Source organism: Sprattus sprattus, assembly GCF_963457725.1.
Source record: "Sprattus sprattus genome assembly, chromosome: 4".
Taxonomy (NCBI): Eukaryota; Metazoa; Chordata; class Actinopteri; order Clupeiformes; family Clupeidae; genus Sprattus; species Sprattus sprattus.
The window spans coordinates 32,940,375-32,955,074 of NC_137923.1; the positions used below are offsets into that span (position 1 = coordinate 32,940,375).

General features: G+C 43.8%; 2 protein-coding genes across 2 annotated transcripts in view; both read right to left on the reverse strand.

The window, feature by feature from the left end:
* The window catches only part of prss12 (serine protease 12), a gene marked incomplete at both ends in the record, with an annotated part of 38,034 nt that extends 33,633 nt beyond the window's left edge, over positions 1–4,401 (reverse strand). Inside the window, 2 exons of the mRNA XM_080836990.1 lie at positions 202–340; positions 4,053–4,401. Coding sequence (XP_080693116.1) covers positions 202–340; positions 4,053–4,401 — 488 coding nt within the window. The remainder of the gene's footprint in view (positions 1–201; positions 341–4,052) is intronic.
* A 1,953-nt stretch (positions 4,402–6,354) lies between these two features.
* LOC308364042 (5,6-dihydroxyindole-2-carboxylic acid oxidase-like) lies at positions 6,355–12,090 on the reverse strand (the record flags this gene model as incomplete). The annotated part of the gene is made up of 8 exons (XM_080836991.1): positions 11,964–12,090; positions 10,875–11,230; positions 9,273–9,595; positions 8,903–9,107; positions 7,800–7,967; positions 7,214–7,393; positions 6,754–6,900; positions 6,355–6,551 (listed from the first exon to the last, which is right to left on the reverse strand). Exons 2-8 carry the CDS (start codon positions 11,227–11,229, stop codon positions 6,355–6,357), a joined length of 1,575 nt encoding a protein of 524 aa, XP_080693117.1. The 5' UTR covers position 11,230; positions 11,964–12,090.
* Between the last annotated feature and the right edge of the window lie 2,610 nt (positions 12,091–14,700).

The window sequence follows — 14,700 nt, forward strand, 5'->3', positions numbered from 1 at the left end:
TGTATTCGTCTGACTTTTCTCCCACACTTGTGTGTGCTGATGTGTGTCTCTCTCTCTCCGTGTATATGTGTGTGTGTGTGTGTGTGTGTGTGTGTGTGTGTGTGTGTGTGTGTGTGTGTGTGTGTGTGTGTGTGTGTGTGTGTGTGTGTGTGTGTGTGTGTGTGTGTGTGTGTGTGTGTGTGTGTGTGTTGAGTTCCCTACCCCTGGCCCAGCTGTTTGCAGACCACGGCTGCATCCCGGTCATCCCAGCTGTTACTGCAAATGGAACCCCATACTCCATTCAGATACACCTCCACCGCACCCTCCAGACGAGACCTGCCACCCTGAAGACGCATCGAGCCTGCAACACACACACACACACACACACACACAAACACACACACACACACACACACACACCCTCACACACACACACACACACACACACACACACACACACACACACACACACACACAAACAAGCTCAGGTCAGATACACCCATCCCTACAGGCTCTCCAGCTCTGACACGCTGTCCAACAGTCTCCACCATGTACCATTTGCGGTGCTTCAACTATCACTAGGCAAAACCTGTTGAAGACCAGAGGAAAGCTCCTAATAGTGAAATATTCACATTACTTTAATTACTTGCATTTACTGACACCAAAACAAAATAAACCTTTTATTCACACATTGCTGTAATGTCATGTACACAGTCAACATTTATCCGACTTCCCCCAGTTCTGTCTGATAGAGGTACATTTAATTAATGATGACAATTGATCTTCATTCAGTGTCTCTGCCCAGTGTCAACAGTCAGTGTTTTCAGCCTCTCCATCAAAATGACACTGTACATTTGTTGGATGATAAGTATACTTGAACTTAAAGTGAACACTCAATCTCGTCTTCTTCTTCCTTCCAATAGGAATTGAGGACATGAAAATAACATTTTTTTTTTTTTTTTTTAATGTTCCTGTATCCTTCAAGACTTTTAAAATATTTAACATGCTTGTTCCACATTTTATTGAATTGCAAGAGCAGGATAAAGATAAGCATACAGTTTTGTAGTCCCACTCCACAATCAGAGATTATCACAACCCAGAATTTCGACCAGAAAAATGACCAAAATTATTCTGCCCCCTTGCATTTCAAGATAAATTACTAGATCTATTATTGGAGATGAAGTGTGTATGGCTGTGTATTTAATGGCTGTATCACAAAAGTCTCAAAATTGTTGTTTGAACTATTTGTAAACACAACTTCATGTTCTCAAAATCACTATAGTCTGTATGAGTTTGTCTTTCATTAAATAGCAAATCGCAAGAATATACACACAGCGCACGTTTTATTGTGTTGGTGGGCCTTTGTGGATCCCGGGTACAGCATGCGGTGCATGTTGCGGCTGTCGCTGGCCAGTTGTGCACTGTTGTTGTATCCTTCCACCTTGCTATCTTGGTATAACTACAATTCGCATGCACCATAACAACCAACCATAACATAACTCATCAAAACAAAACAAAACAAAATCCCACACACCATTCCGGGCAACCTCTCCCTCTCCTTCTATATTACATTATGCTAAGGCATTACTACTGATAAAGTGGCCATATTACCTACTGCTAATTGTTTAACTACATTTAGAGAGGACCACAAGATATGAGTGTACAAAGTGCTCTGTTGGTGGAAAGAAAAGAAAAAAAACCTGGTTACTCATTTTTCAATGTAAATTTTTCAATGTGTGTGTGTGTGTGTGTGTGTGTGTGTGTGTGTGTGTGTGTGTGTGTGTGTGTGTAAGTAAGTGTGTGTGTGTGTGTAAGTGTAAGTGTTTCTGTGTGCAAGTTTGCCCTCCACATAACATCCTTCGGGGGAGAATTTTAGGAGTCCAGGGTCAAAAGTGTGTTGTCAGCACTTGCACACTTTCTTTCGTTCTCTCTCCCACTCTCTCTCAATTATAGGTAATATGGCCCATGTCTCTCTAACTTTCTACACGTTGTCAGTCTTGTTGTCATCCTTATAATGCATGCAATCCTAGTAACAACAGTTTTATTTGCAACTTATAAGGTACAATATAAATAAATTAAGCATTTCAGAACACATAATTCATAAAATCCTCACTGTAAAATAAAATGTAGTTACCACAGCAAAAAGGGGCACCAGAAACGGTTAAATATAATATTGTCATCTAAACAATCATTCCTCAAAAAGAATGACTACATACAGTTTATATTATTGCTTGTTAATCTTATAATATCATATCATATATTTATGTTGCACTTGGCTTTGAAAAAAATTCCAACATAGCCTATACTTAAATCTCAACAGCAAATGCCATTGCTGTGATCACGTTTTGAGTATAACTATGTCTTGTTACACGTACCAGTTGATCAGGCTAAAAATACCCTGTTTCGTCAGCTAGCCTCTGCTGGACACCCTACGAGCCGTTCCTGTTATCTTAAGCGTGTGGATGCCAACAGGAGGGATCCTAACTGAAACTGTGCTCACTTTACCCCTAACTCTCCTGCTGAATGTATGTGGCACATGGGCAACGTTATACGTTGTCTGAAACCATTCTACCAGATTTACCTAAGATGATCATAGGTCATAGATCATAGATCATTTAGAGCCATCTCATTCAGTGGAGTTGTTGTAGGCCTACAATACATAGTTCGGGACTAAACCAATCAAAGTGCTCTGTTGGTGGAAAGAAAAGAAAAAAAACCTGGTTACTCATTTTTCAATGTAAATTTTTCAATGTAAATGTCAGTGTGTGTGTTTTCGTCTCCCTCAGAGAGAGAGAGTGTGTGTGTGTGTGTGTGTGTGTGTGTGTGTGTGTGTGTGTGTGTGTGTGTGTGTGTGTGTGTGTGTGTGTGTGTAAGTAAGTGTGTGTGTGTGTGTAAGTGTAAGTGTTTCTGTGTGCAAGTTTGCCCTCCACATAACATCCTTCGGGGGAGAATTTTAGGAGTCCAGGGTCAAAAGTGTGTTGTCAGCACTTGCACACTTTCTTTCGTTCTCTCTCCCACTCTCTCTCAATTATAGGTAATATGGCCCATGTCTCTCTAACTTTCTACACGTTGTCAGTCTTGTTGTCATCCTTATAATGCATGCAATCCTAGTAACAACAGTTTTATTTGCAACTTATAAGGTACAATATAAATAAATTAAGCATTTCAGAACACATAATTCATAAAATCCTCACTGTAAAATAAAATGTAGTTACCACAGCAAAAAGGGGCACCAGAAACGGTTAAATATAATATTGTCATCTAAACAATCATTCCTCAAAAAGAATGACTACATACAGTTTATATTATTGCTTGTTAATCTTATAATATCATATCATATATTTATGTTGCACTTGGCTTTGAAAAAAATTCCAACATAGCCTATACTTAAATCTCAACAGCAAATGCCATTGCTGTGATCACGTTTTGAGTATAACTATGTCTTGTTACACGTACCAGTTGATCAGGCTAAAAATACCCTGTTTCGTCAGCTAGCCTCTGCTGGACACCCTACGAGCCGTTCCTGTTATCTTAAGCGTGTGGATGCCAACAGGAGGGATCCTAACTGAAACTGTGCTCACTTTACCCCTAACTCTCCTGCTGAATGTATGTGGCACATGGGCAACGTTATACGTTGTCTGAAACCATTCTACCAGATTTACCTAAGATGATCATAGGTCATAGATCATAGATCATTTAGAGCCATCTCATTCAGTGGAGTTGTTGTAGGCCTACAATACATAGTTCGGGACTAAACCAATCAATACGGAGCGTTTTCCGCGCTTTAAAGGTCTGTTTGAATGTACTGTATGGATGGTGTGTATGTTTGTTGCTGTGAAGAGAACTTAGTTAGTAAGGGCATAGGCTAATTGTTATGCATACCTTCACCTCAGGGATACCTCAACAAACGAAGCTCAGATGTGTCTGAACTTGTCATGTGCGTTCTGTAGGATGCAGGATGCAGAGGTGTGAGTGCGTGGTGTTTGTGTCCATATACTCACGACTTAAATTCTTTGACATAGTGGGATTTTATTAACTATTAGGTCAAATACATGATAGTACCTTAATCTTACCTTGTTTACAGTCGCAGTAACCCCAATCTATTCTTCCTCTGTCGTTTCTGAAGAAGCACCATGGTCGAATCCTGCCGTCTGGGTTTCGACAGAAATTGTGGTCTCCAAGACCTTTGCCCGGATACCGAGTGGTAACTCCGGGTACCTCGCTCCAGTTCATGCATTTTCCCCCTGACTCAGTTACATCCACGGAGCCTTGGTAGAATCCCGCCTTCCCTCTGCTGCGAATACAATCATTGAACGGCTGAATAAACGAGGAAGCGTCGCTGCCCAGAGATCCCGAAACAGACAAAGCAAACAGCACACACACAGCGGTTACAAACAGGGGACTCATGTTAGCCCACTTCATCCAGTGGCCATCCCTTGCCGATGCCAGTCAGAGTACACCACGGTGGCGGAATCCCACGACTCGCCTCATGTGTGTAAATCAACTGAATTGGAGAGCGAACAGGATTGTTGTCCGCTTGGCGGCGTAGAAGATCGATCGCGAAAGCCCCTGGGTAGCACTGGGCGATACGTCTCATGCAAACTGATGATGTCCCCAGAGACCTAAAGTTTCTCTGAGGCGCGCGCGTGTTTGGGTGTGTGTTCCCTTTGTTTTATACTGATTGAAAATCACTTCAATATGACCATAAACCAGATTTATCCAAAAGCAAATTCCAAATCCTCTCATTATTGTGCGATTTCATCATTCTATAACGAAATAAATAGATAAGTAATATGCGTTCATATTATAAATAGCGTTTAAAAGAGGTCCCCCCCCCCCCCCCCCCCCCTTTCTTTGAGTCAACCCACCACCTGACTTGCGCCCTGACTTTGAACTGCAGTTCAAACCGTAGGGCCCCAGCGATATTAAACTGGAAAAAAACGGTCACACACACGTCCCTTTTCATGGCCCATTTGGCGTATTACATTATTAAAATGTAGCTATTAATCCAACTCCAATTTAATCGATTTATAGTTTTTATTTTATTTTAATAAATCCAATTTAATTTCACAATTTTCAGGCACCTGCTCTTAGCCTGGCCCTGCCCGCCTATTGCTCCAAGCTCAGTTTTCGCTGGGTCTGGTTACACCAGCCTGTCCTGCTCATTCAACTGTGAAACAATTTGTCAAGATACAATACTGCCACCTTGTGTGGTGCTTTTGAACTCGCTCATCCTCACTTCCACAGTGAGCAGAACAGGCTGAAGGCACAGTTATTGCCACGGTAATGGGATGGCCAACGGCCACTGTGCTGCCCCTGTTATCATCAGGGTCTCCACAGACTGGAAACTGCCAGTCACACTTTTTTTTACCAGAATCCTACATTATCTCTTGGCCAAGGCTTTGAGATCTCGTTGCACCAAATGGCACTCCTCTGCTTTATGACAATGTGCTGCTCCTAGCATGTGGATGTTGGTGACAAAACGACCAGATTAATTCTTTTTAAATGGACCAAAAAACACTTACCAAGTAATTAAAGTAAAGTATGACCTTGGAGGAAGTCACAGCTGTGGATACAATGTTTGTTTTGTCTGATTTGAGCCTGTACACTCATTCAGAGAGGTATGTTTGGGCTACTTCATTCTCCATCCTTCAAGGCTCTGTCTAGAATGATGGTCTCCTCAAAGCAGCGTCTCCCTGCGCTCCTGGCTGAAACTGCCAAGGAGCAGCACAGGGTTGCTGGGTAACCGAGCATTCCATTCATCCTGGTCCCAGTCGTCCATTTACTGTTAGCTACAACCTCAAAGACATGCAAATGACCCCTTTTGTTGTAGTCAGGCTGCCGATGGATGGTCTGAGGCAGCTCCTCCGGCAGGGGAGTCACACTTGTCTGCTGAGCACTAATGAAGCCCAGCTGCAGCCTCTGATGTTCTTACCATGTTGAAAAAAACAGAAGTGCCCCATGTGGTGTTTCTCCTTTCATAAAGTATCCTTTAATATAGCTCTGGATGACATTTTACACTGGAGCATATCTGCTGTATGCAAAATATGAGAACACGTCTGGCTCCTGATTTGCAATTAGTGGGACGCAAATAATGGGTTATGCCCTCAATCACAATATCTCCCTCATAAATTAGAGATATTTTCATATTAACACAGATGCAATGAAATGTGTAAGCTCGCAGGATACAGTTTATAGAGAGTAAAACAGTAATATTTCACTTCAGGCCATTGTCTCTTTTCTTTTACACACACACACAGAAAGACAAAGGAAAAATGAGATACAAGTTTTAAAACCAGTGTAACTTTATTTCCCCAGAGGGGGTTTAGGAATAATAATTAAAAAAGCAGAATACAGACAACCTCCCCGACACCCTCAGACCACTGACTGGACCTTATCCACTCGCCGTACATCCTCCGAGTAGCGGCGGAACTGTTCCCCCAGCAACGGCTCAAGGCCCTCGGAGGACCTTGCTCGCACCGCAAACGCAACAACTGCACCCAACACGGCCGCCACCAGCACAGCGGCAACAATCCCTATGGTGATGATCTCAGACAGGGTGTAGGGACGAGCTATGGGAATCAGAAATCCACCACCAAATACACAGAATTAGGAAGAGAGAGGGATGCAAAGCTCAATACCTACAGACCACAGGCTGTTGTGTGAGGGTATATGGAGAGAATGAGTCCATATGTGTATATGGAGAGGTTGAGTCCATATGTGTGTGTGTGCCTGTGTAGGTGTTCATGTGTGCATGTGTCTCAGGGTACTCACTGGGCCACTGGACCTCATAGCTGTATCCCAGGTTGTCTGGAGCTGCCACAAACATCTCAGCGTTGGTCACAGGCGGCCAGAACGGAACCATGTTAAACTGACGATTGTGTCCAATAGGAGCGTTCTCTTCTGGGTACACCACCTCACCTGTCCAGGGATATATTTGTTGTTGCAATGGAGGCTGCTATTATTGATGTCAGATTTCAGAAACAGCTCATTATGTCATGTCACAGGGTTAATTGGTAATGTTGTATGGGTATGTTTACGGAATTTTTACACAGAATAGACTTAGCTTGTTAGAAAGAATAGAAATGGCTCGTTGACATCTGAATGACAGTCACTCCTTGCAAGTTAACATTGATTATGGTCCATTTGTATTCATGCGAAGACAGATCTAAGTGTGTGCAGCTGGAGTGTGTATGCGAAGACAGATCTAAGTGTGTGCAGCTGGAGTGTGTACCAGGACTGTGTCGTTTCAGCCACTCATCGAAGACGGCGTCGGTGAAGGTGTGCAGCAAAACGAAGATGGGGTCATTGGGAGAGAGGTGCGTCTGACCCCCTGTGCCGTTCAGGAATAGATGGGCCAGGTTATGCAGACTACGAACCACAGGATCATATCCCCCTTGAGGGGCACTGTAGCCTACACACAAACACACACACACACACACACACACACACACACACACACACACACACACGTAAACACATAAATCACAATGCACTTCAGACATTTGACAGTTGGGATGATGTTGAACACTGTATTAGACAATATCATAGTGTGTGTACACTCTCATGAAAGTTTGTGTTAGCGTGTGATACATTTGTCTCCTGCTACAATGTCACTGTTACCCTCTATGGTGTTCTGCTACAGTGTCACTGTTACCCTCTATGTTCTCCTGCTTCATTGTCACTGTTACCCTCTATGGTCTCCTGCTACAATGTCACCTCTATGGTCTCCTGCTACAGTGTCACTGTTACCCTCTTTGGTGTTCTGCTACAGTGTCACTGTTACCCTCTATGGTCTCCTGCTACAATGTCACTGTTACCTTCTATGGTGTTCCTGAAGCTCTCAGACGATGTGGAGTAGTAGGGCGCCGTGTCAAAGGCGTTGATCTCCAGGCAGTCCACCACATCCTGGGGCTCGGGCAGACGCTGCACCATGGGCCGAGCCACATTACCGGCGGGGTTCCTCTGGATGGGACTGGTCTCAGTGTCTGTGTACATAACATAACACTGTCACAGACGCCAATACAAGCTTCAACGCTCTACTGCACTGCCCTACATACATACATATGTACACAAACCACAATGTGAGTGAGTGTATGTGTGTGTGCGTGTGTGCATGCGTGTGTGCATGTGTGTTTGTGTGTGTGCGTGTGTGCGCGTGTGTGTGTGTGTGTGTGTGTGTGTGTGTGTGTGTGTGTGTGTGCATGTGTGCGCGTGGGTGTGTTCGTGTGTTTGTGTGTTTGTGCGTGTGTGTGTGTGTGTCCTTGGAGGTTTGACTACTTTCTGTCTGTACTATCTGTTTGTGTGATTTTATCTGTCTAGTCCTGTTGTAATCAAGACTGATGTTCATTACAGTCTACTGAGGATTGTCCCGCCATGCTGCTGTGCCAGCACAGTGTAAATAATGTAGACTTAATGATAGAAGCCCTGCTGGTACTGCTAGCACCGCCGCCGCAGCTCCTCAGACAGACTCCTGGTGTTCCCTGTGGCCAGGGGAGGTGTTGGCGTGTTTGAGTCTGATGTGTGCTGATCACTCTGACCTCCTCCAGCCCTCTCCCAAATAAGGCCTCAAGCTTCAAGCCCCCAGCCCGTCAGAGTCTTAGGGATGTCAAGTTTGGCATCTCGTGAGCAACCTGAGGTCATGATCACATCAGCCACCCACGTGAAAACTTGTGTACACCCTTGAATGAGCTACAGCTCTGTGTGTGTGTGTGTGTGTGTGTGTGTGTGTGTGTGTGTGTGTGTGTGTGTGTGTGTTTGTGTCTCTAAAATAACGTATTGTTTGAACTCACTGGCTGAACCGCAGGCTGTTTAAGTTCTGTCACCTGATTTCATCAGTAATAGGCCCCTCTACTGGTCAGTGAATGTGACTGTACATGTGAGTGCGGGTGTGTGTGTGTGTGTGTGTGTGTGTGAAGCTCACTGTTGCAGATGGTGCCTATGGTGTCGTAGTCGTCCACACTCTCACAGATGACTCTCCATTGGGAGAAGACAGAGTTGGCGCTGAGGCCATTAGATGCAAAACTGCTGCGGGCTCCCATCAGGTCGTCAGTGCAAATGTCACACTCACTGCCGCCAATGGCAAAGTTCCAGTAGGGGAGGGCAAATGTCGGGTCCTGAAGCATGTCCTAGATATAAACACGCACACACACACACACACACACACACACACACACGCACACACGCGCACAAACACACACACACACACACACACACACACGCAGAGTTTTATCCCACATCATGTGCCACGAAAGTCCCTTCTGATTCTTTCTCTCTCTTTCTCTCTCTCTCACCTGCATGTCTCTCTCCAGGTGCAGCAGGTGATATCTGTGCCAGGTGACGAATCCGGGGCCCTCATGGGAGAAGTCCACTCCCCCAAAGCTGGGCTGCCCGGCCCCCATGAAGGTCTTCTTGACCGAGTAGAAGTGTGTCCACACAAAGTAATTGTAGATGGTGATGTTCTCAAACTGGGGTGTGTTGCCATCTGGCCCGTATATGTCCTGGTAGCGGCGTGTGCAGATGACCAGGTCTGGGTGAACAGTGCGCTTGGCCATGTCCAGGGCATTGATAAACGCCAGCTTATCAGCTGCACTCATCTGCATCACATTACGGCGGACTAGAGGGCAAGAACAAACAAAAGTGTTATAGAAGCTTTATGGAGGATCATAAAAACAATCTACAATGTTGTAGATGCTTTATGGGGGATCATATGGAGCCCCTGTGTGAATCAATGCAGTCAAAATACAAACAACACACTGTTAGTCTAATAGTGGGAATGGTTTCCTATTGATGACACATAATTACAAATGTAACATGTATTTTGTATTGTGCAATCTGAGAGGACATTATTAGTACATTATTATTATTTCATAGTATTTCAAATTCTCCAGTCTGGTGAGGAGGTGAGAGGTCAACAGGATGAGATTAAGTTCAAGAGGAGAATGAGAGCGGGGGAAAGCAAGAGAGGAATGTGAGACTGGCGTTTATGCCTCACAATACACATTACTTGTGCTCGGGTTAGAACGAGTGGGATTTGCTTAATGATTGGATGAAGCCAGCTTATATCACAACCCAACACATTCCTTTGAGTTATCTGGGATCACTTGTATACTTTGGGTTTTGCAGTTGAGGAAAGGCATATCTGGGAAGTTGTTATTTTCGAAGTGGTTCTACAACCAATACTTTGAATGCTTGCTGGCTCTCTCTATTTTTAGCCACTATCAATCTTGTATTATAGCATGCATATACCATCTCGTATGTATCATGTAATCCTGTATGTGTCCAGTATATGTCACATGTATGCTTATATGTTTGTCCGGATGCATGTATGAATTAATCTGCTTGCCTCTGATTCTCTCTTCTCCTCCACTCCTCCCTTCCCTTCTGCCCCCTTCCCCTCTCTTTTTCTATCTTTTTTTACCCAGCCAGCCTCAAGCAGATGACCTTTGAGCAGGGGTTCTGCTCAAGCTTTCTTCCTGTTAAGAGGGAGTTCGTCCTTGCCCCTGTCACGTTCTTATTTGCTTCAAGGGGTTCAGGCTCTGTAAAGCCCCTTGAGACCATTTGTACTGTATTTATCGCCGCTATATAAATAAAATGGAATTGAATTGCATTGAAATTATTTTCTTTAAGCATTAAGATTATTTGGTCAATTAAAGTAACCTATACTAGAATCCATATTGTGCCTCCGTCAGGGTATAAATGATTGCAAGCTGCTGTAGAACCACAATAAGAGCTGCAGTATATAAGCTGATATTGTATGGCCCATTATTTGTCCTAAACTCTACCAAATAGCATCCCAGGTATCATGTATGATCACACATGTCTGCAGTGATGATGCCCATATACCTGGGTTAGTGTTCAAATGAAGACCAACTGACTCTCTCTCTCTCTCTTACCGACTGTCACACGCTGTTCACAGCTGGGCCCGGTCAAGCCATGCCGACAGCGTCCACAGTTGTGTCCAGAGAAGTTTCCGGCACACTGACAGGTGCGGTTGAAGAATCGCAGTGGCCAGCGCTCCCGGTCGTCCCTTCCATCGTGGGGATACTGCGGCCCATGGGGGCGTCTGTCGGCTGCGATGGACACACACGCACCCCTGCCCTGGCTGGCTCCGCACGGGTCGTCTGTGCCACCTAACGGAGAAGGACAGCACTCGCCACTCCGCAGCCCCTCCGGTGTCACACACTCCCTGGGGAACTGGCACTGCACCAGCGTGGCACTCACACACACCAGCACCACAGGCCACCACATGCTACAGCACACACAATAAGAGGATTTTTACAAAGGCTCAGAGGTAAGACCACACTTGTGAACACACACATGCACACAGTTTCTTTCTCTTTCTCACACACACACACACACACACACACAAGATCACTCAGAAACCCCATACAGAGTAGCAGTTGCTGAAAATTAATGTATACCAGGACAGATTAAGTTATTCACATTGGATCCTAAATATCAAGATGTTTTCATTACACACAATCACAAATGCATGCCTCTAAAATATCTTGTGTTCGTATTAGATTTTAAACGTTTGCACACTACTCTCTCTTCTCTGGATGTCCATGAACTTGAAAATAGCAAAATCCAATAAAAAAAAAAGCTTATAATACAAATCTGTACTGTATTCCCTGGTCACCCAAAGCAGCGACTGCTGAGATTGAGCACCCACAGCAGTGATGCCTCTTTAGCACCCACTCACTGAACCCCTTACCCTAGCACTTCACACACAAAAGCCCACTCAATAGACATGGTCTGTTATTACTCTAACATCCATTAACACAGTAACAGGCTGATTTCATCTACTCTATGTTTGTGCAGTTTTACAATTTACAGCATTACTAACAACAAAATTTGTTGTCATGACAATTATTACAGCTGGAGAATATTGCGAAATTCGCTTTCTTTGGTATTCTTCCTCAGCACTCATGCCAATTTCTGCCTCAGTGAAATCTCAGGTTTTATAAGCCATGTCAACTCACCTTGGCTCACTCTCAATCAACACCAACACAGAGATACAGCAGCTTCTTCTCAGAGAGCCTCAGGTCCACCCCAGATCTTTCACGAAAGGCAGAGCCACACACTGGAGAGTGTACCACAGCAGTTCAGTACCTCATCACATGTGAAGTCCTTCTGGTTGTTTTTCCTTCTCTATCCTACTCCCCCTCTCTTTACTCCGTAGAAGTACACTCACTCTCCCTCTCTCTCACTTTCTCTCTCTCTGTGCTCTGTTGTATTGTAGTTCCCCGTGAGCAGCCCCTGATCTTTGAGTCTTAAATACAACCGAGGCGCATGATCGCCATGGCTTCTGTGATCCCCTCGTGATTACAGCTCACCCACCACACATCTGAACCCTCATGCCAAAAGACAAACACAAATAATATAAATACTGTATTTTGTCTCGGCAGGAACTGCCACACAATCATGAAGGTCTTTTATGAAGCAATAAATTATGGGAGAGTCTGCTGTTCCTCGAATTCCTAGATTTTATTGTTGCATGTGGTGCAGTAACGTGCCGTTTTCATGTCAAATGATTATGCTCAGTTACAAAGAAAGACAGGACACCTGGTTTTACAGTGTTTAATTCCATTTAAACATTTAGAACATGGCCGTAGTTTCACATCAGTAATTACAAATGCAAAGTCCAACTGTGTGTTTAACATTTAATTCTGTAGTTACCATAGACATACTGTATATATGACTATGGTATTTACTTTGTGTATTTATTCTTACTATGTGTATTATCCCTTGTAAATGTGAATGGACCTGTTGAAGGTGTACAAAAGCCAATGGCCCTCATCACCTTATACTCAGGAGAACAAACTGTACATCTGAACGGATGAGTTTCCCCTCATGGAAACGCAGAACAGAGTTCTAAAAACATTGATCAATATTTCAATAATTCTCTCTTTCATTCTTCCACACATACACTTGCATTCCGTTTTCATGCTCATATACTCACAATACACACATTGTCCTGCACAACAGTACTGCACTTAATAGCCTAATAACAATACACGGGCCTCGTAGATCACAGTAATAAAGAGAAAGATAACCAAAAGGATGAGTGTGACTGTGTGCTGCTTTCATGGATGTGATTGTGTGGGGATACATGAGTGTGTTTATGTATGTCTGTGGATACGGATGATATTGTGTGAGATACTCTGTGTGTGTGTGTATGTGTGTGAGCGATTCCTTAGAGAACTGAAGTTCTAAGGTCATGTGATGAGTCATCACAGCTGTGGCTTTCTTCTGTGGAGTACAGCTTAATGTCTGTCATGGCCACCTCCTGCTGGGCCTGTGTAAGATCCGGTGCGTCGCTCACAGCATTTCTGTTTACACACACACACAGACACACACACACACACACACAGACACACACACACACACACACACACACACACACACACACACACACACACACACACACACACACACAAATATCCAAGTCAGCACTCCATGGATTCTCTACTCATTCTGAGACAGATGGGGGGGCTCTCTTAAATGGCTATCCGTTAGGCCAAAACAGCATTTATCAAGCTGTCGAGGCAGCAAATACAGTCAAATGCACCTGTAAAAGTTTTGGTTCTTTTTTCTCTGGTCAGGTTCACAAAATAATTCTTCAATTCAAGTCTGAGGCTGAGGTCTTCATTAAGTTACTCAAATGTTGTGTTCTACGTTTAATGTAGCATTTCTGGTTTTGTTTCATCAACAAATGTGATTAAATAACAGCAACATCTATTCTAACACTGTAACACGCCAGTGCTGTAATTGGGTGAGTTTGTCAGGGACTTAGCCTGCATTGAGGTCACAGCCTTTTCGGTGGGATATTTGGCTTTTTTTGCTTCAACCTAATCTGCATTGTGGAGTTTAGACTTTGTTAGCAATCCCAACATTAGTGGGTTTTTCTCAAACTCAAAGAGGTGTTGAACATGCCTGAGGCATCTATAACCTTTCCTTCCTTTCACTCCTGGCCTAACTACTTCTTATGGGGTGGCATTGGGATAGTTAAGGTCCACCATCCAGACCCTACTACATGCTGGCACATGGGATAGCGCTTACATTTCATCTTCATTTGAATTCACATTATCAAGTTCTTCCTGGGTAAAAAATAATAACAATAATAATCTAGAGTGGCATTACTGAGTCCTTCTTTATATCTGTCTTTTTTACTTAAACCTAGGAAAAATGACTTAACATTTCTGACAGAATAGAGTGCAGGAGAAAATGTTTGACTGACTGACTGCATGTATATAAGCTGTGCTGCTGCAGTGACTGTGTGTCTTGGTTGAACTCACTGGTGAAGGAGGCCGTCCTCAGCTGGTAAGGTGGTGTCAGTGTTTTCTGCAGGGCCTGATTCAGCTGATGCACCACCCTCCTCACATGCTCTTTCAGGAGCGAGAGAACTGTAACACACACACACACACACACACACACATACACACACACACACACATAAACACACACACATACACACACATACACAGACACCAGTGTGGAGAGAAGTCTTGTAACTTCACTGTCTAGTGGCATTCATTTCATTTTCACAGCTTACCTCGACACATATTTTAGTATCACAATACATACTCACTAAAAAAAAAAAAAAACACCCATTCACAAACACAAACGCTTCAACACATAAAGACTTTGCATACGAACATGGCATCACATTGACTCACACACTGACAATCACATGGCATACACACTGACTCACACGCT